This window comes from Rhinoraja longicauda, chromosome 3 (genome assembly GCF_053455715.1).
Source record: "Rhinoraja longicauda isolate Sanriku21f chromosome 3, sRhiLon1.1, whole genome shotgun sequence".
NCBI classification, from domain to species: domain Eukaryota; kingdom Metazoa; phylum Chordata; class Chondrichthyes; order Rajiformes; family Arhynchobatidae; genus Rhinoraja; species Rhinoraja longicauda.
In genome coordinates, this window is record NC_135955.1 from 94,438,436 (window position 1) to 94,465,307 (window position 26,872).

General features: G+C 50.7%; 1 protein-coding gene across 1 annotated transcript; it reads right to left on the reverse strand.

Annotated features, from left to right (window-relative positions):
• Positions 1-608: 608 nt before the first annotated feature.
• Positions 609-23,077, reverse strand: LOC144592275 (uncharacterized). The gene is made up of 7 exons (XM_078396804.1): positions 22,955-23,077; positions 13,543-13,629; positions 10,798-10,911; positions 8,715-8,792; positions 6,709-6,828; positions 686-1,120; positions 609-620 (listed from the first exon to the last, which is right to left on the reverse strand). Exons 1-7 carry the CDS (start codon positions 23,075-23,077, stop codon positions 609-611), a joined length of 969 nt encoding a protein of 322 aa, XP_078252930.1.
• Between the last annotated feature and the right edge of the window lie 3,795 nt (positions 23,078-26,872).

Below are 26,872 nucleotides of genomic sequence, written 5' to 3' on the forward strand. Positions count from 1 at the left end.
TTTTGGGCTAAATTGGTTTGTCCCATACAGGACTGCCCTTGTCCCATGTTAGGCCTGGGGGGGCGCTGTAGGCCCGGACGCCGTAGGCCCGGACGCCGTAGGCCCGGACGCCGTAGGCCCGGACGCCGTAGGCCCGGACGCCGTAGGCCCGGACTCTGTAGGCCCGGACGCTGTAGGCCCGGACACCGTAGGCCCGGACGCTGTAGGCCCGGACAGAGCACCTGGTTCTCTGGCGCTGTGAGGCAGCAACTCCACCGAGTATCTATGACAAACTGGTGCAATTTAATTAACGCAACTTGAAATTGCAATTATTAAATACTAAACTCAGGGGTTATGGGGAGAAGGCAGGAATGGGGTACTGATTGTGGATGATCGGCCATGATCACGGTGAATGGCGGTGCTGGCTCGAAGGACCGAATGGCCTCCTCCTGCACCTATTGTCTATTGTCTATAAATGACTGCAAAGTCGAATTGGTTTTGCTGCATTTTGGGTCGGATGCAAGAGGTATCTCAGGCACGATTGATTACCTTTGTAGTTGCCGCAAATGTAAATCATGATGAGTTTCCTCTTGGGTGGGTAGGCGAGGTTGATGTTTCCGTTCATTATTTCATCCACGGGACTGTGATGTCCATGAGGGTGAGTCTCTTCCATCTCTGAGGGCCGTGGGTGGCTGGATGCTCCCACACTATCCGCGTTGACAGCTTTCTTGGCGTCTCCCCCATTGTGCTTTGGCTGCTCCCTGGCAGGAGCGTGGTTTGGGGAGCAAGTCACAGACAGGCCTTCCTTGTCCTGAGAACGTGTTGGTCCCCTTGTCTCCAAACAGCCCAGAGCGATCGCCCCTGGACTTCCGGCGTGCCCTGGTCGAGGTGAACGGTCCTTGTCCACGTCAGCGCAAGGAACCGACGGCGAGCTCACAGCCCGAGCGCCGGGCGCAAAGGACGGGGCGAATCTCTCACTGTCATCGCTCCCGCTCAGTTGGGGTCTGGGCTTCACCTCTGCCCCTTGTGCCAACGAGTCCATCAGACCAGAGGACCACATCTCCCCGCCATCATCTGTCGGACTATGCTGGAGCCAAGGCGAGAGACGGCCATCAGGCCCAGGCATTAAACTGTTACTGGACTGCAAAACAAAGTCAAAGTAGTTATACATAAAGTTGGTGGGGTAGTGCTACTGAAGGGGCAGCACGGTGGCGCAGCGGTCAAGTTGCTGCCTCACAGCGCCGGAGACCCGGGTTCAATCCCGACTACGGGCGCCGTCTGTACGGAGTTTATACGTTCTCCCCGTGACCTGCGTGGGTTTTGTCCAGGATCTCCGGTTCCCTCCCACACTCCAAAGACGTGCAGATTTGTAGGTTAATTGGCTTCTGTACATTGTCTCTGGTGTGTGTAGGATAGTGCTAGTGTACGGGATGATCGTTGGTCGGCAGGGACACGGTGGGCCGAAAGGCCTGTTTCCACACTGCATCTCTAAACTAAACTAAAGTACATTGTAGAATCATAGAGTCAGGCAGCACGGAAACAGGCTCTTCGGCCCATCTAACCCATGCCGACCAAGACACTAAGTTCATAAGTTCATAAGCCATAGGAGCAGAATCAGGCCATTTGGCCCATCGAGTCTACTCCGCCATTCAATCACAGCTGATCTATCTCTCCCTCTCAGCCCCATTCTCCCCATAACCCCTGACACCCATACTAATCAAGAATCTATCAATCTCCGCCTTAAAAATGTCCAAGGACTTGACCTCCATTTTTAAAGCAGATATTGGCAGGTTCACGATTACCATATGATACGATACCGGTAGCGCAGCGGTAGAGTTGCTGCTTTACAGCGAATGCAGCGCCGGAGACTCGGGTTCGATCCTGACTACGGGTGCTGCACTGTAAGGAGTTTGTACGTTCTCCCCGTGACCTGCGTGGGTTTTCTCCGAGATCTTCGGTTTCCTCCCACACTCCAAAGACGTACAGGTATGTAGGTTAATTGGCTGGGTGAATGTAAAAATTGTCCCTAGTGGGTGTAGGATAGTGTTAATGTACGGGGATCGCTGGGCGGCACGGACTTGGTGGGCCGAAAAGGCCTGTTTCCGGCTGTATATATATGATATGATATGATATGATACGATACCACTTTATTCTTAGGGCTCACAAAATACTGGAGTAACTCAGCAGGTCAGGCAGCATCTAGGAGAGAGGGAATGGGTGACGTTTTGGGTCGAGTCCCTTCTTCAGACAGATTTGTACCAGCATCTGCAGTTATTTTCCTACATTAATCTTCGGATTCTCTGGATGCTTTAGAGTTAGACAGATTCTCTGGAGAGTTAGACAGAGCTCTTAAAGATAGCGGAGTCAGGGGGTATGGGGAGAAGGCAGGAACGGGGTACTGATTGAGAGTGATCAGCCATGATCACATTGACTGGCGGTGCTAGCTCGAAGGGCCGAATGGCCTACTCCTGCACCTATTGTCTATGTTTCTATTTATCCCGGAGGGAAATTGGTCTGCCACCAGTCAAAAGATAATTACAAGGCATTGAAAGTGTCATATGCATTGTAATAATAATAATGACATTTAAGTGACCAGTTATTGCACAAACGTGAAATTAAATTATCGAGTAGAAATGTCCAGGATTGGGGGATGTGCAAAGATTGGGAGGGGGGAGGGGAGGGGGAAGGGGGAAGGGGAGTCAGTCTACCCCACGACAGAAGGGGGAGGAGATGCACAGTTTGATCGCCACAGGTAAGAAGGATGTCCTGTGGCGTTCCATGCTGCATCTTGGTGGGACCAGTCTGTTGCTGAAGATGCTCCTCAGGTTGGCCGGTGTGTCACGGAGGGGGTGAGCTGTTATTGTCCAGGATGCTCCGCAGTTTGAGGAGCATCCTCCCCTCCAAGACCCCCCCCCCCCATGTGAATCCAACTCCAACTCCACCCCCAGGACGGAGCCGGCCTTCCTGATGAGTTTTGTAGTGAGGCCCAGCGCAAATTGGAGGAACAGAACCTCATATTTCGCCTGGGCAATTTACACCCCATTGGTATGAACGTTGACTTCTCTAACTCCAGATAGTTCCTCTGTCCATCTCCATCCCCTCCCCCTTCCCAGTTCTCCCCCTAGTCTTCCTGTCTCCGACTACATACTATCTTTGTCCCGCCCTCTCCCCTAACCTCAGTCTGAAGAAGGGTCTCGACCCGAAACGTCACCCATTCCTTCTCTCCTGAGACGCTGCCTGACCCGCTGAGTTACTCCAGCATTTTGTGTCTACCTTCCCGATGAGTTTGTTGATCCTATTGGCGTCCGCGGTCTTCGCCCTGCCACCCCAGCACAAGGCACCGAAGAAGATGGCACTGGCCACCTCCAATTGGTAGAACATCTGCACCATCTTACTGCAGATGTTGAAGGAGCGGAGCCTACTCAAAAATACAGCCGGCTCTGTCCTTTCTTGTTCAGGGCCTTGGCGTTCCTGGACCAGTCCTGTTTACTGTCCAGGTTAGGGTTGCCAACTGTCCCGTATTAGCCGGGACATCCCGTATTTTGGGCTACAATGGTTTGTCCCGTACGGGACTGCCCTTGTCCCGTATTAGGCCCAGGAGGCGCTGTAGGCCCGGACACTGTAGGCCAGGGGGCCGCTGTAGGCCCAGACAGTGTAGGCCCGGAGGCCCGGGCGCCGCCGAATGGAGATTGCGTAGCAACCCGCCTTCCGGCCCGGCTGCCTTTGGCAGAGCGGGAGCACGTGGCCGCTGGCTAGGTGAGGTCACGTGGGGTGCGGGTCAGTGATGTCACCTTTTATCCCTTATTTCGGGGTGAGAAAGTTGGCAACCCTAGTCCAGGTACACTCCAACGTACTTAAGAGTTAGTAAGGTTGTCAGGGGTTATGGGGAGAAGGCAGGAGAACGTTGAGAGGGAAAGATAGATCAGCCTTGTTTGAATGACAGATTATTTCTTGTTATCCCCATGAAGTAGTTTATCATTTGGGATGTTTATTGGAGCAGAATATTAAGAAAGCAGAAAGTGCTTAGAAGTTCAATGATCTAGGACATGGATACCCACGCATTATCCTGAAATTTTACAGGTGTATTTCAGAGGCTAGTTGAGTTTAGTTTATTGTCACGTGTACCGTGTACGTGTGCAGTGAAAAGCTTTTGTTGCATGCTAACCAGTCAGCGGAAAGACAATACATGGTTACAATCGAGCCATTCACAGTATATAGATACATGATAAGGGAATAACATTAAGTGCAAGGTGAAGCCAGCAACGTCTGATCAAAGATAGTCCGAGAGTCATCAAAGAGGTAGATAGTAGTTCAGCACTGCTCTCTGGTTGTGGTAGGATGGTTCAGTTGTCTGATAACAGCTGGGAAGAAACTGTCCCTGAATCTGGAGGTGTGCGTTTTCACACTTCTGTACCTCTTGCCCGATGGGAGAGGGGAGAAGAGGGAGTGGCCGGGGTGAGACTGGTCCTTGATTATGCTGCTGGCCTTGCCGAGGCAGCGTGAGGTGTAAACCCGAGGCCAGTTTGTTTAGTTTATGGTTGTCACGTGTACCGAGGTTCAATGAGAAGCTTTTGTTTTTGCCATCCAGTCAGCGAAATGACTACACCTGAACTTCTTGGGAAACTGTTGGAATCTCCTAAGAAATGGCTCCAACACCAGGAATCTCTCATCGATCCAAACCTCCTCTTCCATCAGGCAAAGGTACAGAAGTGTGAAAACGCACACCTCCAGATTCAGGGACAGTTTCTTCCCGGCTGTTATCAGGCAACTGAACCATCCTACCACAACCAGAGAGCAGTGCTGACCTCCTATTCACCCCATTGTAGACCCTTGGACTATCCTTGATTGGACTTTGCTGGCTTTACCTTGCACTAAATGTTATAACCCAAAGTCTGTAGTCTCCTTTTGCTCTGGTTTATTTCACTCACATGTAATGTTGTATCCTTAATGTTTTAATGTTTTATGCTTTGTGCTTAATAATTTTCTGTATGTTCGTGTTGTTACTTGCGAGCGGGGCACCACGGCACATTCCTTGTATGTGTACATACTTGGCCAATAAACTTATTCATTCATTCTGTGTCTGTACACTGTGGACGGCTCGATTGTAATCATGTATAGTCTTTCCGCTGACTGGTTAGCATGCAACAAAAGCTTTTCACTGTACCTCGGTACACATGACAATAAACTAAACTAAACTCAACTAAATGAAGCTTCCAATTGAGGCCAGAAGATTTATAGCAGGATTTCTAAGTCAACTGATACCACTATTAAAGGTTGTGAAAACAAAACCTTATGGTTAAAATATTTGAACCCTGGACTTTAATTATGCATTCGAAAATACTATTCAATATGTTAACGGACTGATAAGATTTAATTGAATTGAATAAATTTTTGTTGAATTGAATTGAATTGAATACATTTTTATTGAATTGAATTGAATTGAATACATTTTTATTGAATTGAATTGAATTGAATACATTTTTATTGAATTGAATTGAATTGAATAATTTTTTATTGAATTGAAATGAGTAAATTTTTATTGAATTGAATTGAATATTTTTTTATTGAATTGAATTGAATTGAATACATTTTTATTGAATTGAATTGAATACATTTTTATTGTATTAAATTGAAATGAATTGAATAAATTGTTATTAAATTGAATTTAATTGAATTGAGTAATTTTTTATTGAATTAAATTGAATTGGATTGAATAAGTTTTATGAGCTAAGTATGTACACGTACAACAATGTGCCTTGGTGCTCCGCTCACAAGTAACAACACGACATACAGTAAACAATTAAGAATAAAACATAAAATATTAAAACATTAAGATCAAATATTATAGTTTAAACATGTGAGGAATGAAATAAAATACTATGAGGTATCATAGTTACTTTATTCCACTGGATAATATTATTTTACCCCAGTCACAATTGGTATCCATATCTCATGTTAAGTCAGCCTTTGTAAGCTGTTGAAATTAGTTCAGATACACCCATGAAATTATTTCCATGTTCCAATTCCAGGAAATGCTGTTGCTTCCTCCGTCTACACTGTTTCTAGAACACTCTTATTCCGTTCCTCCATTCGTACTATTAGCATTTTCTTTTATCATGCACTAGATTAGTTCATAGTTTAGTTTAGAGATACAGCGCAAAAACAGGCCCTTCGGCCCACCGGGTCCGCGCCGACCAGCGATCCCCGCACATTAACACCATCCTACACCCACTAGGGACAATTTTTACATTTACCAAGCCAATTTACCTACAAACCTGCACGTCTTTGGAGTGTGGGAGGAAACCGAAGATCTCGGAGAAAACCCACGCAGGTCAAACTCCGTACAGACAGCGCCCGTAGTCGAGATTAGGGTCGCCAACTGTCCCGTATTAGCCGGGACATCCCATATTTGGGGCTAAATTAGTCTGTCCCGTACTGGACCGTCCTTGTCCCGTATTAGTAGGGTTGCCAACTTCCTCACTCCCAAATAAGGGACAAAGGGTGACGTAACCGCCCCCCCGCGTGACCTCCCGCGGCCGCCATTGGTGGAACGGGAGCACGTGGCCGCTGGCAGGGTGAGGTCACGTGGGCCGCGGGGGCGGTGACGTCACCCTTTGTCCCTTATTTGGGAGTGAGGAAGTTGGCAACCCGTAGGCAGGATGGAACGCGGGTCTCTGGCGCGGTGAGGCAGCAACTCTACCGCCGGGCCTCTCCAACCTCCACATTCACCTGATTAAGGTCCAGGGACCTTCTCCAACTTCCCACGAGGCTGCCATCTTCCTCGTCGGACACCACCTCTGCTGAGCCTCGCGGCTCGATCTCTTTCAGATGCCTTTGACGGAAGTGAAGCTGGAAAAAAACCAGAAGACGGGCAGGTGGAGCTTTTAAGGAGCAGATCCGTAAAATCAGCAGCACCGTTAAAATCACACCCTTTCCAGCTTAACAACATATTCCCTATAACATATTTGCTATTACAGAGAGTGCTCTAGGGGATAGTGGAATCAAGGGATATGGGGGGAAGGCAGGCACGGCTTACTGATTGTGGATGAACACAATAGTCTGAACACAATAGTCTAAATGTGCCCACATCAATGCCTGGTACAAAAGTAACATGACTGCCCAACTTCTACACTCAGTATATGAAGGGATGAACTGCAGATGCTGGTTTCTACCGAAGATAGACACAGAGTGCTGGAGTAACTCAGCGGGTCAGGCAGCATCTCTGGAGAACATGGATAGGTGACGTTTCACAGAGTGCTGGAGTAACTCAGCGGGTCAGGCAGCATCTCTGGAGAACATGGATAGGTGACCCACTGAGTTACTCCAGCACTTTGTGTCTACCTTCGATTTAAACCAGCATCTGCAGTTCTTTCCAACACCATTTGGTACATTATGGATGGATGGATGCAGCGTGGAAACAGGCCCTTCGGCCCATGAAGTCTGTGCCGACCATCGATCAACCATTCACACCAGTTCTATGTCGTCCCACCTTCTCATCCACTCCCTGCGCACTAGGGGCAGTTTTACAGTGGGCCAATTAACCTAAAATACCCGCACGTCTTTGGGATGTGAGAGGAAAGCAGAGCACCCAGAGAAATCCCACACAGTCACAGGGAGAATGTCCAAACTCCACACGGTCAACACCCATAGTCAGGATGGAACCCGGGTCTCTGGCGCCGTGAGGCAGCAACTCTACCGCTGCGCCACCGTGCCATCCACCAAGGCACTATGAATGTTATCATTGAACACTGAACATAGATCGGTACATCAGAAGATGGCAGCCTCGTGGGAAGTTGGAGAAGGTCCCTGGACCTTAATCAGGTGAATGTGGAGGCTGGAGAGGCCCGGCGGTAGAGTTGCTGCCTCACCGCGCCAGAGACCCACGTTCCATCCTGACTACGGGTTGCCAACTTCCTCACTCCCAAATACGGGACAAAGGGTGACGTCACCGCCCCCGCGCCCCCCCACGTGACCTCACCCAGCCAGCGGCCGCCCGGCACTGTCATTGGTGGAGCGGGAGCACGTGCCCTGTTCAAATACTCAGTACAGCACTTTCCTGTTCAAATACTCACGATAATTACATCTTTAAATAGACAATAGACAATAGGTGCAGGAGGAGACCATTCGGCCCTTCGAGCCAGCACCGCCATTCAATGTGATCATGGCTGATCATTCTCAATCAGTACCCCGTTCCTGCCTTCTCCCCATACCCCCTGACTCCGCTATCCTTAAGAGCTCTATCTAGCTCTCTCTTGAATGCATTCAGAGAATTGGCCTCCACTGCCTTCTGAGGCAGAGAAGTCCACAGATTCACAACTCTCTGACTGAAAAAGTTTTTTCTCATCTCCGTTCTAAATGGCCTACCCCTTATTCTTAAACTGTGGCCCCTGGTTCTGGACTCCCCCAACATTGGGAACTTTTTTCTGTCCAGTCCTTTTATAATTTTATACGTCTCTATAAGATCCCCTCTCATCCTTCTAAACTCCAGTGAATACGAGCCCAGTCTTTCCAATCTTTCCTCATACGACAGTCCCGCCATCCTGAGGATTAACCTGGTGAACCTACGCTGCACTGCCTCAATAGCAAGGACGTCCTTCCTCAAATTAGGAGACCAAAACTGCACACAATACTCCAGGTGCGGTCTCACCAGGGCCCTGTACAACTGCAGAAGGACCTCTTTGCTTGAGGACATGCCAACTTTTAAAAGAAATCAATACCTGACAACTGAACAGTACCTTCAAATGTGTCTTAACTTTCGAGTTGATATCCTCGCTGAGCTTTCTGTAAGGAACTTTCCAATGACATTCACCTGCCTGAAAATGAATAGAAAATGAATAGCATTGAATAGAAATTAATTTCACAATATTAGAATCATAAATTCCTGGTGTGGAACTAGGCCCTTCCCCACCTTGCCCACCGCCTTGCCCACCGCCTTGCCCACACCGACCAACATGTCCCATCTTCTGAAGAAGGGCCTCGACCCAAAACGTCACCCATTCCTTCTCTCCAGAGATGCTGCCTGACCCGCTGAGTTACTCCAGCATTTTGTGATACCTTCGATTTGTACCAGCATCTGCAGTTATTTTCCTCCACAACATGTCACATCTTGGTGCCGGTCACGGTGGCGCAGCGGTAGAGTTGCTGACGCACAGCGAATGCAGCGCCGGAGACCCGGGTTCAATCCCGACTACGGGTGCTGTCCGTACGGAGTTTGTACGTTCTCCCCGTGACCTGCGTGGGTTTTCTCCGAGATCTCCGGTAACCTCCCACACTCCAAAGACGTACAGGTTTGTAGGTCAATTGGCTTGGTAAATATAAAAATTGCCACCGTTGTGTGTAGGATGGTGTTAATGTGCGGGGATCGCTGGTCGGCGCGGACCCGGTGGGCCGAAGGGCCTGTTTCCGTGCTGTATCCCTAAAAAACTAAAACTACACTAGTCCCACCTGCCTGCGTTTGACCATCTATATACTAAAACTCTCGTTTGTTATCTTGTTTGTGACTGAACTTCAGCCAAAACGGTACACGGTAGCGCGACAATGTTAGGCCCACCTTACTCACGGTTGTCACTTTAGTGATAATACAAGTAGTTTTATTGAAATCGAAAAGTGATTCACATTTTAAAGTTTAAAAGGAGAGGAGGGGGAGGGGAGGGGGAGGGGAGGAGGGAGGGAGGGAGGAAGGGGGGAGAAGGGAGAGGGGAGGGGGGGTTGTGGAGAGAGGGGAGAGGACAGGGTGCTGCACCAATGCAGGAGAGGTTTGGGCCCAACCGGTCCACTTGGTCTAGTATCCCACTAAATCTGTCCTATCCATGTCCCTGTCTAAATGTTTCTTAAATGTTGCGATAGTCCCTGCCTCAACTACCTCCTCCGGCAGCTCGTTCCATACACCCACCACCCATTGTGTGGAAAGCTTTTCCCTCGGGTTCCTATTAAATCTATCCCCCCCCCTCACCTTAAACCTATGTCCTCTGGTACTTGATTCCCCTACTCTGAGCAAACGACCATCTCTGGCACCTCGTTCCGTACACCCACCACCCTCGGTGTAAAATAGACACAGTCTGCTGGAGTAACTCAGCGGGTCAGGCAGCATCTCTGGAGAACATGGATAGGTGACGTTTCACAGAGTGCTGGAGTAACTCAGCGGGTCAGGCAGCATCTCTGGAGGAAAGGGATGGGTGATGTTTCGGGTCGGGACCCTTCTTCAGTCTGACACCCATCTTATCATCTCGACACCTATTCCTTTCACCTCACACCTACACCTAACGTCACAAATTCCTATTCAGTCTGAAGAAGTGTCCCGACCTGAAACTTCACCTATTACTTTTCTCCAGAGATGCTGCCTGACCCGCTGAGTTACTCCAGCACTCTGTGTCTTGTATTTTGTATACCCCAGAATCTTATGTATCTTAGTTTAGTTTAGAGATACAGCGCAGAAACAGGCCCGTGGGCCCACTGAGTTCGCACCAACCAGCGATCCCCGTACACGAACACTACCCTGCACACACTAGGGACAATTTACATTTATATTAAGCCAATTAACCCACAAACCTGTACGTATTTGGAGTGTGGGAGGAAACCGGAGCACCCGGAGAAAACCCACGCAGGTCACGGGGAGAACGTACAAACTCCGTACAGACAGCACCCATAGTCGGGATCAAACCCAGGTCTCTGGCGATGTGAGGCAGCAACTCTACCGCTGCACCACCGTGCCACCTTCTATACTCAGTGCTCTGACTGATGTAGGGCAATATGCCGAAGGCCTTCTTGACCACATTATTCATGAAAAGAATACTATTTAATAACTTTACACTAACTTACTTTGCTGTCCTTAAGACCATTGATCCGATCTGAAATTCGTTGAGAGTCCAGGATGCGGGGTGTGAAGAATAGATCGTGTAGACGCTCTGAGAGAGACTGACACTTTGAGCTGGTCTGCATTGGGAACAAAACAGCAGTGAATTAATATGGTGATATTTAGGATTCATTATGACATCGCTTGCCACTAACTTGAAATGAGTTTAGTTCCAATCCGTCATCTTCATTGTTTATCGAAGGCAGACACAAAATGCTCGAGTAACTTTGTGGGTCAGGCAGCATCTCGGGAGAGAAGGAATGGGTGACATTTCGGGTCGAGACCCTTCTTCGAATTATTTCGTTTAGTTTAGTTTAGTTTGGTTTAGAGACACAGCGTGGAAACAGGTCCTTCGGCCCACCCAGTCCACATTGATAAGTGATCCCTGTACACTAACACTACCCCACACACACGAGGGACAATTTACAATTTTACCGAAGCCAATTTGCCTACGAACCTGTACGTCTTTGGAATGTGGGAGGAAACCGGAGCACCCGGAGAAAACCCACGCAGGTCACGGGGAGAACGTACAAACTCCGTACAGACAGCACCCGTAGTCGGGGTGGAACCCGGGTCTCCGGCGCTGTGAGGCAGCAACTCTACCGCTGCACCACCTTGGCACCGGGCACTGCTAGTTCCTGTTGGTAATCTTTGAATACTTTCGCTCTGATTCTCATCACATAAAGGTCAGTGTCTCCACAGTGATCCTCTGCATTTGTGTAGCTCTCACTTGTTGCTATGTTACCCAGGACTGGATCCAGGACTGCATTCCACAGGCATCTTGTCTGCTACAGGATTACTCATCCTAAGCCTTTATTCACTAGCACAACTCGATGTTCATGTTAGGGTTGCCAACTTTCTCACTCCCAAATAAGGGACAAGGTGACGTCACCGCCCCGCGCCCCACGTGACCTCACCCAGCCAGCGGCCACGTGCTCCCACTCTACCAATGGCGGCCGCCCGGCCCGACAGGCGGGTTGCTACACAACCTCCATTTGGCGGCACACGGGCCTCCGGACCTACACTGTCCGGACCTACAGTGGCCCCCAGGCCCACATTGTCTGGGCCTACACTGTCCGGACCTACAGCGTCCGGACCTACAGTGCCCAGACCTACAGCATCTGGGCCTACAGCGTCCAGGCCTACAGTGCCTGGACCTACAGCGTTTGGGCCTACAGTGTCCAGGCTACAGTGCCCAGACCTACAGCGTCTGAACCTACAGCGTCCGGACCTACAGTGCCCAGACCTACAGCATCTGAGCCTACAGTGTCCAGGCCTACAGTGACCCCCGGGCCTAATACGGGACAAGGGCGGTCCCATACGGGACAAACCACCCCAATGACCAGCTCTACGGGGAGATTCCACCTCTGGCCGAGAAGATCAGGTGGAGAAGGATGAGGCTCGCTGGTCATTGCCACCGCCGTCCAGAAACCCCAGCAAACAAGGTTGTGCTGTTGGGAGCCACCCATGGAAGACGGAACCCGAGACCACCAAACAAGACCATGCTGGAGACGTTGATGGAAGACGTGTACGTAGAGACAAAAGGGGAGCTGGCCAGCTGTACGGAGGACAGAGATGTGTGGGGCGTCTATCACCGAGCCCGTCGCAAACCAGCGCCACTGCATCGTTAATGTTCTCAACAATTTTATTATTATTATTATTATTATTATTATCTATCACTGCGCCACCATATGGGTGTCAGGGGTTATGGGGAGAAGGCAGGCGAATGGGGTTAGGATGGACGGATAGATCAGCCGTGATTGAATGGTGGAGTAGAGTTGATGGGCCGAATGGCCTAATTCTGCTCGTATAAATGTGAGGTTATCCACTTTGGCGACAAGAACAGGAAAGCAGAGTATTACCTGAATGGTGACCAATTAGGAAAAGGGGAGATGCAACGAGACCTGGGTGTCGTGGTACACCAGTCTTTGAAAGCAAGCGTGCAGGTGCAGCAGGCAGTGAAGAAAGCGAATGGTATGTTAGCATTCATAGCAAGAGGATTTGAGTATAGGAGCAGGGAGGTTCTGCTGCAGTTGTACAGGGCCTTGGTGAGACCGCACCTGGAGTATTGTGTACAGTTTTGGTCTCCTAATCTGAGGAAAGACATTCTTGCCATAGAGGGAGTACAGAGAAGGTTCACCAGATTGATCCCTGGGATGGCAGGACTTTCATATGAAGAAAGACTGGATAGACTAGGCTTATACTCGCTGGAATTTAGAAGACTGAGGGGGGATCTTATTGAAACATATAAAATTCTTAAGGGGTTGGAGAGGCTAGATGCAGGAAGATTGTTCCCGATGTTGGGGAAGTCCAGAACCAAGGGTCACAGCTTAAGGATAAGGGGGAAGTCTTTTAGGACCGAGATGAGAAAACATTTCTTCACACAGAGAGTGGTGAGTCTGTGGAATTCTCTGCCACAGAAGGTAGTTGAGGCCAGTTCATTGGCTATATTTAAGAGGGAGTTAGATGTGGCCCTTGTGGCTAAAGGGATCAGGGGGTATGGATAGAAGGCAGGTACAGGTTACTGAGCTGGATGATCAGCCATGATCATATTGAATGGCGGTGCAGGCTCGAAGGGCCGAATGGCCTACTCCGGCACCTATTTTCTATGTTTCTATGGAACATGAATTTATGAACCCGATCGTTCCCGGTTGAGTTTAATTCACACCACATGAACAAAACTATACAACAAATGTTTAATCATAACTTACTTTCTGTGTTGATGGCAAGGAGGAGATTCCTGGCTGATCTTTGCCGATTTCAGGAAAAAACGTGCCTTCTTTGAGTTGATGGTACTCCTGTAAATAGTTGTACACGTAAAGCTTAATGTTGTAGTTACCCTAACTTCTGCAGCATTTATCTTTAAAAATTTAAAGAAAAATTTGCATTCATTAAAAATTGATCTACAGAACTCAGTGTAGGCCCGGACAGTGTAGGCCCGGACAGTGTAGGCCCGGGCAGTGTAGGCCCGGACAGTGTAGGCCCGGACAGTGTAGGCCCGGACCGTGTAGGCCCGGACCGTGTAGGCCCGGATCCGTGTAGGCCCGGACCGTGTAGGCCCGGACCGTGTAGGCCCGGACCGTGTAGGCCCGGACCGTGTAGGCCCGGACCGTGTAGGCCCGGACAGTGTAGGCCCGGACAGTGTAGGCCCGGACAGTGTAGGCCCGGACAGTGTAGGCCCGGACAGTGTAGGCCCGGACAGTGTAGGCCCGGACAGTGTAGGCCCGGACAGTGTAGGTCCGGATTCCACTTAACGGAGGTTGTGTAGCAACCCGCCTCCCGGCCCGGGCGGCTGCCATTGGTGGAGCATGAGCACGTGGCCGCTGGCTGGGTGAGGTCGCGTGGGGCGCAGGGCGGTGACGTCACCTTGTCCCTTATTTGGGAGTGAGATAGTTGGCACCCCTTCCTTCGGTCCATCGAGGATAGGATAGAGTGTGTAGAAAGGAACTGCAGATGCTCGTTTATACCCAAGATAGACTCAAAGTGCTGGAGTAACCCTGCGGGTCAGGCAGCATCTCTGGAGAAAAAGGATGGGTGACGTTTTGGGTCTGGGCCTTTCTTCAGACTGAAGAAGGGTACCGACCCAAAACTGACATTAAACAATCCCCCAGATTGCAGTAACGCGCGCACAAGTCACGGTTCAGGAAAACTATAACCGCACCAACTCCCCCCCCCCCTCCCCCCCACCCCACCCCGTTCAGAAGAAAGGTCCCTAAACGTAAAGGTCCCTACCAATGTTTCTATGCACAGTGGCAGACACAAAGTGTGTAGGTAGGAAGGAACTGCAGATGTTGGTTTACATCGAAGATTGACACAAAGTGCTGGAGGAACTCAGTGGGTCAGGCAGCATCTGTGGAGGGAATGGAGAGATGATGTTTCAGGTTGGGACCCATCTTCAGACTGATGGAATAGGGAGGAGGTAGTTGGCAAAGAGAGATGGGTGGGGGTTTGGGGAGAGAGGGGGTGGAAACAAAACCTCCATCACTCCATGCTACTCCACCAGTCTGAAGATAGGTCCCGACCCAAACTGGCCTGACCCGCTGAGTTACCCAAGCACTTTGTGTCTTGCTCAATCCATTTCCCTCCACAGATACTGCCCAACCCGCTGAGTTCCTCCAGCGTGTTGTGGGATGTAGAAAAGTGGAAAAAATAGGAGTGCAGGAGTGGGCCATTCGGCCCTTCGAGCCAGCACCGCCATTCAACGTAATCATGGCTGATCATCCACAATCGGTACCCCCGTTCCTGCTTTTTCCCCATATATCCCTTGAACATAGAGTCGTACAGCCTGGAAACAGGCCCTTCGACCCAACTTGCCCGCACCGACCAACACATGTCCCGCCTCTGACCAGTTTGTTCCACATTCCAGCGTCTGCATTTCCCGAGCCTCTTCCTCTTCACAGATGCTGCTTTGCCTGGCCAATTATTGAACTATTCCACCGATCAATAAGCATTCCCTACCTGCACCAAGCCCACGCCCCCCCCCCCCCCCCCCCCTTCACATCCAACAACCTATCGATCCCTATTTCAAGTATTTATTCACAAAGTGCTGGAGTAACTCAGCAGGACAGGCAGCATCTCAGGAGAGAAGGAATGGGTGATGTTTCGGGTCGAGACCCTTCTTCAGACTTCATCTGCAGTTATTTTCTTATACTACCTATTTCGAGTATTGTAAGCTCAGCGAGTGGGCCTCCACGACCTCCTAGATACATGGCCCGACGTCTCAATCATCCCGCTTAGTCGCCACCCTCCGAAATTATGACGAGATTTTAAAACTGGAAAGGATTGCAAAGTTGGCCAAAGTTTTTTTTTCAAAAAGCTGGTTGCTCGCTCGGCCTGTCGCCGGCAGCGGTGGTATCTGCCCCGCTCAGGAGGTCCGCGCGGTGTGGCGTCGCCTCGGGTTGGAACCCCTAATCGCACACATACACGGGTCTGCGGTTCTCCTGCACAGGCCGCTTCCGACAGAGGGGCGCGTGTCCAAGTTCTTAGAAGCCAGGGAGAAACGAAAGTGGGAGCACCTCCTCTCAGTCGGGACTGGAGTCCGGCCAGTTCCAGGAGCCGTTTGTTGGGAGTCGGGCCGCCAACTTACTCGCTCCCAGACACATCGCCACCCTTGCGCCCCCACGTTACCTCATCCAGCCCCTCCACCATTGGCTCCACCAATGGCGGCCGGGTGACGACGCCCTTTGTCCCTTATTCGGGAGCGAGGGGACCAATGGTTGGCGGCCCGACCAATGCGGGACAAGGGCGGTCCCGCGCGGGACAAACTAACTTGGCCCAAAATACGGGACGTCCCGGCTAACGCGGACGGGACAGTTGGCGACCCAAGTTGGGAGGGTGGTCGGGCAGATGGTGAGATGTGGGCAAGCCCAGATCTTGATGGAACCCCCTTCTCCCCCCTTCCCCCCCATCCCTCCCAAACTAGAGGCAGCACGGTGGCGCAGCGGTAGAGTTGCTGCCTTACAGTGAATGCAATAGACAATAGGTGCAGGAGGAGGCCATTCGGCCCTTCGAGCCAGCACCGCCATTCAATGTGATCATGGCTGATCATTCTCAATCAGTACCCCGTTCCTGCCTTCTCCCCATACCCCCTGACTCCACTATCCTTAAGAGCTCTATCTAGCTCTCTCTTGAATGCATTCAGAGAATTGGCCTCCACTGCCTTCTGAGGCAGAGAATTCCACAGATTCACAACTCTCTGACTGAAAAAGTTTTTCCTCATCTCAATTCTAAATGGCCTACCCTTTATTCGTAAACTGTGGCCCCTTGTTCTGGACTCCCCCAACATTGGGAACATGTTTCCTGCCTCTAACGTGCCCAACCCCTTAATAATCTTATACGTTTCGATAAGATCTTCTCTCATCCTTCAAAATTCCAGTGTATACAAGCCTAGTCGCTCCAGTCTTTCAACATATGACAGTCCCGCCATTCCGGGAATTAACCTAGTAAACCTACGCTGCACGCCGGCAGAGACCTGGGTTCCATCCCGACCACGGGCGCTGTCTGTACGGAGTCTGTGCGTTCTCCCCTTGACCCGCGTGGGTTTTCTCCGAGATCTTCGGTTTCCTCCCACACTCCAAAGCCGTGCAGGTTTGTAGAATAATTGGTTTGGTAAATATAAACCGATGCACCGAAGGGCCTGTTTCCACGCTGTATCTCTAAACTAGAAGCATCGCTCAGCCAACAATGAACAAAGTGCTGGAGGAACTCAGCGGGTCTGTCGGCATCCGTGGAGGGAAATGGACAGGCGATGTTCCAGTGTTCTAAATGTAGCAGGTTGCAGGGTGTAAAAGCGCCCAAACAAACTCTCAGGCAGGTATCAATCAGTCTGACCAATTCAATACATCTCCGGTTGGTAGCTACAACAGCACACAGTAATTCCAGCCTTAGCAACCAACGCCTTTGTCTCTCGCGTCTCGCATTCTGTCCCAGTCCTAGGGTTGCCAACAGTCCCGTGTTAGCCGGGACATCCCTTATTTCGGGCTAAATTGGTTTGTCCCTTTACGGGACCGCCCTTGTCCCATTTTAGGCCCGGGGGGCGCTGTAGGCCCGGACACTGTAGGCCCAGACACTGTAGGCCCAGACACTGTAGGCCCGGACACTGTAGGCCCGGACACTGTAGGCCCGTACACTGTAGGCCCGGACACTGTAGGCCCGGACACTGTAGGCCCGGACACTGTAGGCCCGGACACTGTAGGCCCCGACACTGTAGGCACGTACACTGTAGGCCCGGACACTGTAGGCCGGTGTAGGACAGTGTGGTCGTAAAAAATAGACAATAGACAATAGGTGCAGGAGGAGGCTATTCGGCCCTTCGAGCCAGCACCGCCATTCAATGTGATCATGGCTGATCATTCTCAATCAGTACCCCGTTCCTGCCTTCTCCCCATACCCCCTCTGCAGATGCTGGTTAAAATCTGCGCCTACCTTCCGGACATGTAGGTGCGGTGTGGACAGTGTAGGCCCGAAGGCCCCGGTGCCGCCTAACGGAGGTTGCCTAGCAACCCGCCTCACGGGTAGACACAAAAAGCTGGAGTAACTCAACGGGTCAGGCAGCATCTCTGGAGAGAAGGAATGGGTGACGTATCTTTCATTCATTGTTCTATATCACTACACATCACCGTCTATATCTCTCGTTTCCCTTTCTTCTGACTCTCTTGGTCCTCCGCAACTTTCTTGAGGTAGAACTGGGCCTCTGCCTGCATGAACCACAGGTGCGGTTGGTGGGCCCAGAACGGGGGCAGGTGAACGCCGCCCGCGTTCGACTGCCCACTGCTCTCTCCTTCCTGCGACATGTTCTTGTGATCGTTGATCACGTCGGGGTCACCAATGTGGCGAGTCTGGTAGCGGATGGATGTTGCAGACAAAGTTTATTGCATGGGCAAAAACTCCGTGACAATCGCAACACTCAAAACTGTAGACAACCAACAAAACGTCTTACCTAGACGGAGTTCAACACTAGACTCCTTGTCCCTCCCGCGCTGGCACACCTGGTGACATCGCTAGCCAATCCGAGGGTTCGAACTCTCCCAGCCAATCCCTATCTCCCTACAACCCCATTCCTTCTCTCCAGAGATGCTGCCTGACCCGCTGAGTTACTCCAGCTTTTTGTGTCTGCCTTCGATTTAAACCAAAAGGGCGGCACGGTGGCGCAGCGGTAGAGTTGCTGCCTTACAGCGAATGCAGCGCCAGAGACTAACGTTCGATCCTGACTATGGGCGCCGTCTGTACGGAGTTTGTACGTTCTCCCCGTGACCTGCGTGAGTTTTCTCCAAGATCTTCGGTTTCCTCCCACACTCCAAAGATGTACAGGTATGTAGGTTAATTGGCTGGGCAAATGTTTTAAAAAAATTGTCCCTAGTGTGTGTAGGATAGTGTTAATGTGCGGGGATCGCTGGGCGGCGCGGACCCGGTGGGCCTGTTTCCGCGCTGTATCTCTAAATCTAAATCTAAAAATCTAAAATATCTGAAGTTTTTTTTCCCTACACAACCCGCCTTCCGGCCCGGGCGGCCGCCATTGGTGGAGCGGGAGCACGTGGACGCTGGCTGGGTGAGGCCACATAGGGCGCGGGGCGGTGACGTCACCTTGTCCCGTATTTGGGAGTGAGGAAGTTGGCAACCCTACCAAGTCCCTGACTGATGCCTCCCATTGCAACAGTATATGTCCATGTCCAGGGCTATCTCAGTGGTTTGGGAACAGCTCCTTACAAGACCACAAAAACTGCAGAGAACTGTGGACGCAGCCCAGACCATCACACAAACCAACCTCCCTTCCATTGACTCCATCTACACCTCACCCTGCCTCGGCAAGGCCAGCAGCATAATCAAGGACCAGTCTCACCCCGGCCACTCCCTCTTCTCCCCTCTCCCATCGGGCAAGAGGTACAGAAGTGTGAAAACGCACACCTCCAGATTCAGGGACAGTTTCTTCCCAGCTGTTATCAGGCAACTGAACCATCCTCCCACAACCAGAGAGTGACTGGATATCATGCAACTCAAAAGCTTTTTCACTCTACATCCTGACAATAATAAACTCTCTCTGAAACCCAAGTTTCCAAAAATTGTGACCAGTTTTTGAGTTTCTTCTTCCCCTCTGTTATCAGGCTTCTGAACGGCCCTTCCATAAGCTAGATTACTGTCCAATTTACCTCTACCCCATTATGGACATTGGACTTTGTCTCTGGAACAAAGATGAGAACTATATTCTGCACTTTGTGTCTTCCCTTTTGTACTTGAGTGGGCGGATGCATGGCAGATGCAGTTTAATGTGGATAAGTGTGAGGTTATCCATTTTGGTGGTAAGAATAGGAAGGCAGAGTATTATCTGAATGGTGTCAAGTTAGGAAAAGGGGACGTACAACGAGATCTGGGTGTCCTAGTGCATCAGTCACTGAAAAGAAGCATGCAGGTACAGCAGGCAGTGAAGAAAGCCAATGGAATGTTGCCCTTCATAACAAGAGGAGTTGAGTATAGGAGCAAAGAAGTCCTTCTGCAGTTGTACAGGGCCCTAGTGAGACCACACCTGGAGTAATGTGTGCAGTTTTGATCTCCAAATTTGAGGAAGGATATTCTTGCTATTGAGGGCGTGCAGCGCAGGTTTACTAGGTTAATTCCCAGAATGGCGGGACTGTCATATGTTGAAAGACTGGAGCGACTAGGCTTGTATACACTGGAATTTAGAAGGATGAGAGGGGATCTTATCGAAACGTATAAGATTATTAAGGGGTTGGACACGTTAGAGGCAGGAAACATGTTCCCAATGTTGGGGGAGTCCAGAACCAGGGGCCACAGTTTAAGAATAAGGGGTAGGCCATTTAGAACTGAGATGAGGGAAAACGTTTTCAATCAGAGAGTTGTGAATCTGTGGAATTCTCTGCCTCAGAAGGCAGTGGAGGCCAATTCTCTGAATGCATTCAAGAGAGAGCTGGATAGAGCTCTTAAGGATAGCGGAGTCAGGGGGTATGGGGAGAAGGCAGGAACAGGGTACTGATTGAGAATGATCAGCCATGATCACATTGAATGGTGGTGCTGGCTTGAAGGGCCGAATGGCCTCCTCCTGCACCTATTGTCTATTGTCTATTGACTATTGACTTGGTTTAATTTACGTAGTATGATATAATTTTGATTGGGTAGCGTGTAAAACAAAGTTTTTCACTGTACATTCGTTTGGTTTAGTTTAGATTATTGTCATGTGTACCAAGATACAATGAAAATCTTTTATCATGGTGCAAGTGACAATACTAAGTCTAAATAGTGTAGGAAAATAACTACAGATGCTGGTACAAATCGAAGGTATCACAAAATGCTGGAGTAACTCAGCGGGTCAGGCAGCATCTGTGGAGAACACGGATAGGTGACGTTTCACAGAGTGCTGGAGTAACACAGCGGCCCAGGCAGCATCTGTGGAGAACATGGATAGGTGACGTTTCACAGAGTGCTGGAGTAACTCAGCGGGTCAGGCAGCATCTCTGGAGAACATGGATAGGTGACGTTTCACAGAGTGCTGGAGTAACTCAGCGGGTCAGGCAGCATCTCTGGAGAACACGGATAGGTGACGTTTCACAGAGTGCTGGACCAGGAGAAAACCTATGTGGTCACAAGCAGAACGTACAAACTCTGTACAGACCGCACCTGGTGCAGGTAGGCAGCAACTCCACTGCTGCGCCATTGTGCTGCTAACTTATGAAGGCCAATATTTTAGCTCCGTGCATTATGACTCGCGTGGATTCGTTTTAATGTTATGTTAAAAATACATCATAAATAAAAATGCCAAATGAAAGAACCATGAAAAAAACAGACATTGATGCAAAAACATAATCAGAAATACACAGATCAGCCGAAACATTATGACCTGATGAGCCAAAACATTATGCCCACCTGCCTAATATGCTGTTGGTCCTCCGTGTGCAGCCCCATACGCAGCAGGGTGCGATGCACTGTGTATTGTGACACATTCCTCCCGTGACCACCATTAACATTTTCTGTGACTTGTGCCACAGTCGACCTTCTGTCGGTTCGGACCAGACGGGATAGCCTTCGTTGCCCTCGCGCATCGATGAGCCTTGGGCGCCCAACACCCTGTCTGTCGCCGGTTTGTGGTTTGTCCCTCCTCGGACCACTGTCGGTCGGTACTCACCACTGCTGACCAGGAGCACCCCACAAGCCTTGCCGTTTCAGAGATGCTCTGACCCAGTCGTCTGGCCAGAACAATTTGGCCCTTGTCAAAGTCGCTCAGGTCTTTACTCCTGCCCATTTCTCCTGCATCCAACACATCAACTTCAAGTACCGACTGTTCACTTGCTGCCTAATATATCCCACCCCTTGACAGGTGCCATTTTAACAAGATAGTCAATGTTATTCACTTTGCCTGTCAGTGGTCAGAATGTTTTGGCTGATCGGTGTGTATATATATTTTTAAATAACTCGTTCATAATATTGCAAGGATGTTTTAATCAAAGATCTTCACAGGTTTTACAGTGGCGGCAACAGGGGGTATGGGGAGAAGGCAGGAACGGGGTACTGATTGAGAATGATCAGCCATGATCACATTGAATGGCGGTGCTGGCTCGAAGGGCCGAATGGCCTCCTCCTGCACCTATTGTCTATTGTCACTCTGGTGGAACTGGTCGAGCCGCTGCCTCACAGCGCCAGAGACCGCGTTTTAATTCCAACCACTGATGGGTGCTGTCAGTTTGGGGAGCAGGTACCTTCTCCCTGTGACCTCGTGGGTTTTCTCCGGGTGCTCCGGTCTCCTCCCACGCGTGCGGCCTCGCCAGCATTTGTTCCGAGTCGGCGAATTCCCTTTACAGCTCCACCGTTCCAACCCGCTGACGCAAACATTAATTTTCTTCTCCTACCCTCCCCCTTCTCTGAAGTCTTAAATATGGGGATCTGCAAATGCTTGGTTTATGCAATATGCATTGAGTACCTCAATGGGTCAGGCAGCAAATCTGGAGAAGATGGAATGGCACCGTTTCAGGTCGGGACCCTCCTTCAGACTGACTGTGGTGGCTGTTGGAGGGAATGGTGGAAGCGAGTCGGGGCAGGGCCAAACGTGGCGAGTGATGGGTGGATACTGTTGAGGGGGATTTTTGATAGGCAGATGATTGGACAAAGGCCAGAGATGAAAAGGCAAAAAGTGTGAGATTGGGATAGAGTAGAAGGCTAATTGGCTTGGTATAATTGTAAATTGTCCCCAGTGTGTGTGTAGGATAGTGTTAGTGCTGGTCGGCACGGACTCGGTGGGCTGAAGGGCATGTTTCTGCACTGTATCTCAAAAGGTCGTGAGGAATAGTAGAAGAATTAGGCCATTCGGCCCATCAAGTCTACTCCGCCATTCAATCACGGCTGATCTATCTCTCCCTCCTAACCCCATTCTCCTGCCTTCTCCCATCACCTCTGACACCCGTACTAATCAAGAATCAATCTATCTCTGCTTTAGAAATCTCCACTGACTCGGCCTCCACTGCCTTCTGTGGCAATGAGTTCCACAGATTCACCACCCTCTGACGAAAGAAATTTCTCCCCATCTCCTTCCTGAAAGAACGTCCTTTAATTCCAAACTAAAACTAGAGGGTCCCGAACTGAAATGTCAAATAAGGTTTGTAGAACATTTACGAGCACTACCTTTGTAACCGTGCCTGAGGTGTGACTTCGTTTTACTGCATGCTGACCGTAAACCTTGGCGATGGTCTCTTTCTTCCTGCCCGCTGCTTTGGCTCCCGACTCATTTCTCTGTTCCAGTTCCATGGAGCTTCAGGGAGAAGGAGGCAAGCAGCAGATCACACACAGCGAGGGGTGTCACCGATCTCACTCATAAATACGGGACAAGGTGACGTCACCGCCCCACGCCCCGCGCCCCACGTGACCTCACCCAGCCAGCGGCCACGTGCTCCCGCTCCACCAATGGCGGCCGCCCGGGCCCGGAGGCGGGTTGCTACGCAACCTCAGTTGGGTGGCGCCCGGGCCTCCGGGCCTACACTGTCCGGAGCTAAAATGTTGGAAACCTAGAGTGTCCGGGTCTACAGTATCCGGGTCTACAGCGTTGGGGCCTACAGCATCCGGGCTTACAGTGTCCGGGCCTACTGTGTCTGGGCCTACAGCATCCGGGCCTACAGCGTCCGGGCCTACAGCGCGCGTCCGGGCCTAATACGGGACAAGGGCGGTCCCGTACGGGACAAACCAATTTAGCAGAAAATACGGGAAGTCCCGGCTAATACGGGACAGTTGGCAACCCTACCCACAGTGAACCAAGATTCCCTTGTTCCTCAGAAGAGAACCAAAAATCCCTGCGATTTGTTTCATTTCATGGAATTCATATCAGCTTTTCCCCTATGGATTGAAAGTCAAAAAGAAATTCAAAAGTATTTCACAAAGCACTTATTTTTTTTGTTTTAGTTTAGTTTGGAGATACAGCGCAGAAACAGGCCCTTCGGCCCACCGTGTTCACACCTATCAGCGATCACCACGACTAACTGAAGAAGGGGTCTCGGCCCGAAACCCCACCCATTCCTTCCCTCCAGAGACGCTGCCTGTCCCGCTGAGTTACTCCAGCACTTTTGTGAGACACCTTCTTCAGTTAGTCGGCCCACCAGGTCCGTACCGCCCAGCGATCCCCGCACATTAACACTATCCTATACCCACTAGGGACAATTTTTACATTTGCCCAGCCAATTAACCTACAGACCTGCACGTCTTTGGAGTGTGGGAGGAAACCGAAGATCTAGGAGAAAACCCAGGCAGGTCACGGGGAGAACGTACGAACTCCGTACAGACTCCGGATCGAACCCAGGACTCCGTCGCTGCATTCGCTGTAAGGCAGCAACTCTACCGCTGCGCCACCGTGACCGCCCTTTGTTTCAGTTCCAAATGTATTTTTTTTAAATTTAATGATCCCAAGCACTCACAGTGGGATCGAAACTCAGGTCTTTGGATTGAATTCAAGTTGCTGGCCCAGTAACTTAACAACTGGTGGCATTTCGGTCAGCAGAGTTATCCAATGAAGGGGGAGTTTAACAGTCAAAGTGGGCTCTCAGTCAGGGGGCACAGTGCAGAGAAAGCTGGAAAAGAGAGATGGGGACGGGACAAAGTCCTTCTCTCCCTGACTCCAATCAGTCTGAAGAAGGGTCTCAACCCGAAACCTGGTCAGTCCACTCCCTCCACAGATGCTGCCAGACCCATTGAGTTCCTCCAGCACTTTGTGTTTTACTCCAGATTACAGCATCAACAGTTGCCTGTGTCTCTGTAAAACGTACACCGTTATAAAACTGTGTCCCACTTTTTGCAAACGACTCGTGAGCTTCATATACATTTAAACGTGCAAACTAAACTAAACTAAACTAAACTAAACCGAACCGAACCGATCCGAACCGAACCGAACCGAACCGAACCAAACCGAATCAAAGTAAACCAAACCGAACCAAACCGAATCAAAGTAAACCAAACCGAACCAAACCGAATCAAAGTAAACCAAACCGAACCAAACCGAATCAAAGTAAACCAAACTGAACCAAACCGAATCAAAGTAAACCGAACCGAACCAAACCGAATCAAAGTAAACCGAACCGAACCGAACCGAATCAAAGTAAACCGAACCGAACCGAACCGAATCAAAGTAAACCGAACCGAACCGAACCGAATCAAAGTAAACCGAACCGAACCGAACCGAATCAAAGTAAACCGAACCGAACCGAACCGAATCAAAGTAAACCGAACCGAACCGAACCGAATCAAAGTAAACCGAACCGAACCGAACCGAATCAAAGTAAACCGAACCGAACCGAACCGAACCGAACCAAACCAAACCAACTAAACTAAACTAAACTAAACTAAACTAAACCAAACCAAACCAAACCAAACCAAACCAAACCAAACTAAACTGAACTAAATAAACTGAACTGAACTAAACCGAACTGAATAAACTGAACTGAACTAAATGTGTAGGAAGGAACTGCAGTTGCTAGCTAACACCATAGACAGACACAAAATGCTGGAGTAACTCAGCGGGACAGGCAGCATCTCTGGAGAGAAGGAATGGGTGACGTTTCGGGTCGAGACCCTTCTTCAGACTGAGAGTAATCACAGAGGGGGAGCAGTGAGAGAGGGTCTTGCAGAATTGTTCAGGAGACTGAGCGTTGGGAACCATTTGAAAAGGGTGAATCAGTAAAGTTAAGCAACAGTGCCCGATTTCACACAGGCACATTCATTCACTTGTAGAAGAGAGACAGAAGGAACTGCGGTCTGAAGAAGGGTCTCGACCCGCAACGTCACCCATTCCTTCTCTCCAGAGATGCTGCCTGTCCCGCTGAGTTACTCCAGCTTTTTTCTGTGTCCACCTTCAGAAGGAACTGCAGAGGTTGGATTCTTGAATAAAGCACAAAGTACTGGAGGACCTCAGCGGTAATTCCGGAGAGAGAGAGAGATAGAGGGACTCCAGACACTGGAAACGTGGAAACAATGAACTGATAAAACGCTGCTTTAACAAAAGAAGACACAGAGTGCTGGAGTAACTCAGCGGGTCGGGCAGCATCTGTGGGGAACGTGGACAGTCAGATGGTCGGGCAGGTGGGTGGGAAGGACGGTATCAAACTGGCTGCATTGTGCACTGGTGTCATTTAAAGACCAGTTTACCTGGGGATGTCGCTGCCAGTCCCAGCCTTTGTGGATCCCACGACTGAGCTGCGAGGGAAGCAAACTGCAGATGCTGCTTTACACCGAAGATTAGACACAGAGTGGTGGAGGAGCTCAGCCGGACAAGGTGGCAGCGTCTCTGGAGAGACAGAGAGAGAGAGAGAGAGAAGGGGGTGGAGACCCTCCTTCTACCGACCTGCCGGGTGGGACAGGCGGTGATGGAAGTGAGTGGTCGGTCCTGCTGTTGATCACCGCTCACTGCAGGGCGGTCATTCATTCCCCGCTGTCATGTGTGAGCTTGGTTTCCTTGGCGATCTCTCTTGTGAAAAGCCCGCTGCCTCAGTAGTGGCCCCAGGCAGTAGTGGCTGCCCTCCCCCCCCCCTGGTAGTGCCTGCCTTGCCCCCCCCCCCCCCCCCCCTGGTAGTGCCTGCCTTCCCCCCCCCCTGGTAATGCCTGCCTTACCCCCCTGGTAACTCCTGCCCTCCCCCCCCCCTGGTAGTGCCTGCCCCCCCCCCTTGTAGTCCCTGCCTTGCCCCCCCTGGTAGTGCCTGCCTTGCCCCCCCTGGTAGTGCCTGCCTTGCCCCCCCCTGGTAGTGCCTGCCCCCCCCTGGTAGTCCCTGCCTTGCCCCCCCCCCTGGTAGTGCCTACCTTGCCCCCCCCCTGGTAGTGCCTGCCTTGCCCCCCCTGGTAGTGCCTGCCCCCCCCTGGTAGTCCCTGCCTTGCCCCCCCCCCTGGTAGTGCCTACCTTGCCCCCCCCCTGGTAGTGCCTGCCCCCCCCTGGTAGTCCCTGCCTTGCCCCCCCCCCTGGTAGTGCCTGCCTTGCCCCCCCCTGGTAGTGCCTGCCCCCCCCTGGTAGTCCCTGCCTTGCCCCCCCCCTGGTAGTGCCTACCTTGCCCCCCCCCTGGTAGTGCCTAC

Excerpts from the sequence above, each read along its gene's own strand:
- LOC144592275 (XM_078396804.1), bottom strand. The coding sequence starts at position 23,077 with ATGGAACTGGAACAGAGAAATGAGTCGGGAGCCAAAGCAGCGGGCAGG. Across the intron at positions 6,829-8,714 it reads AAGTTAAGACACATTTGAAG|CTTCACTTCCGTCAAAGGCA; the intron begins GTACTGTTCAGT and ends GTTTTTTTCCAG. Across the intron at positions 1,121-6,708 it reads GGTCCCTGGACCTTAATCAG|TCCAGTAACAGTTTAATGCC; the intron begins GTGAATGTGGAG and ends TTTGTTTTGCAG.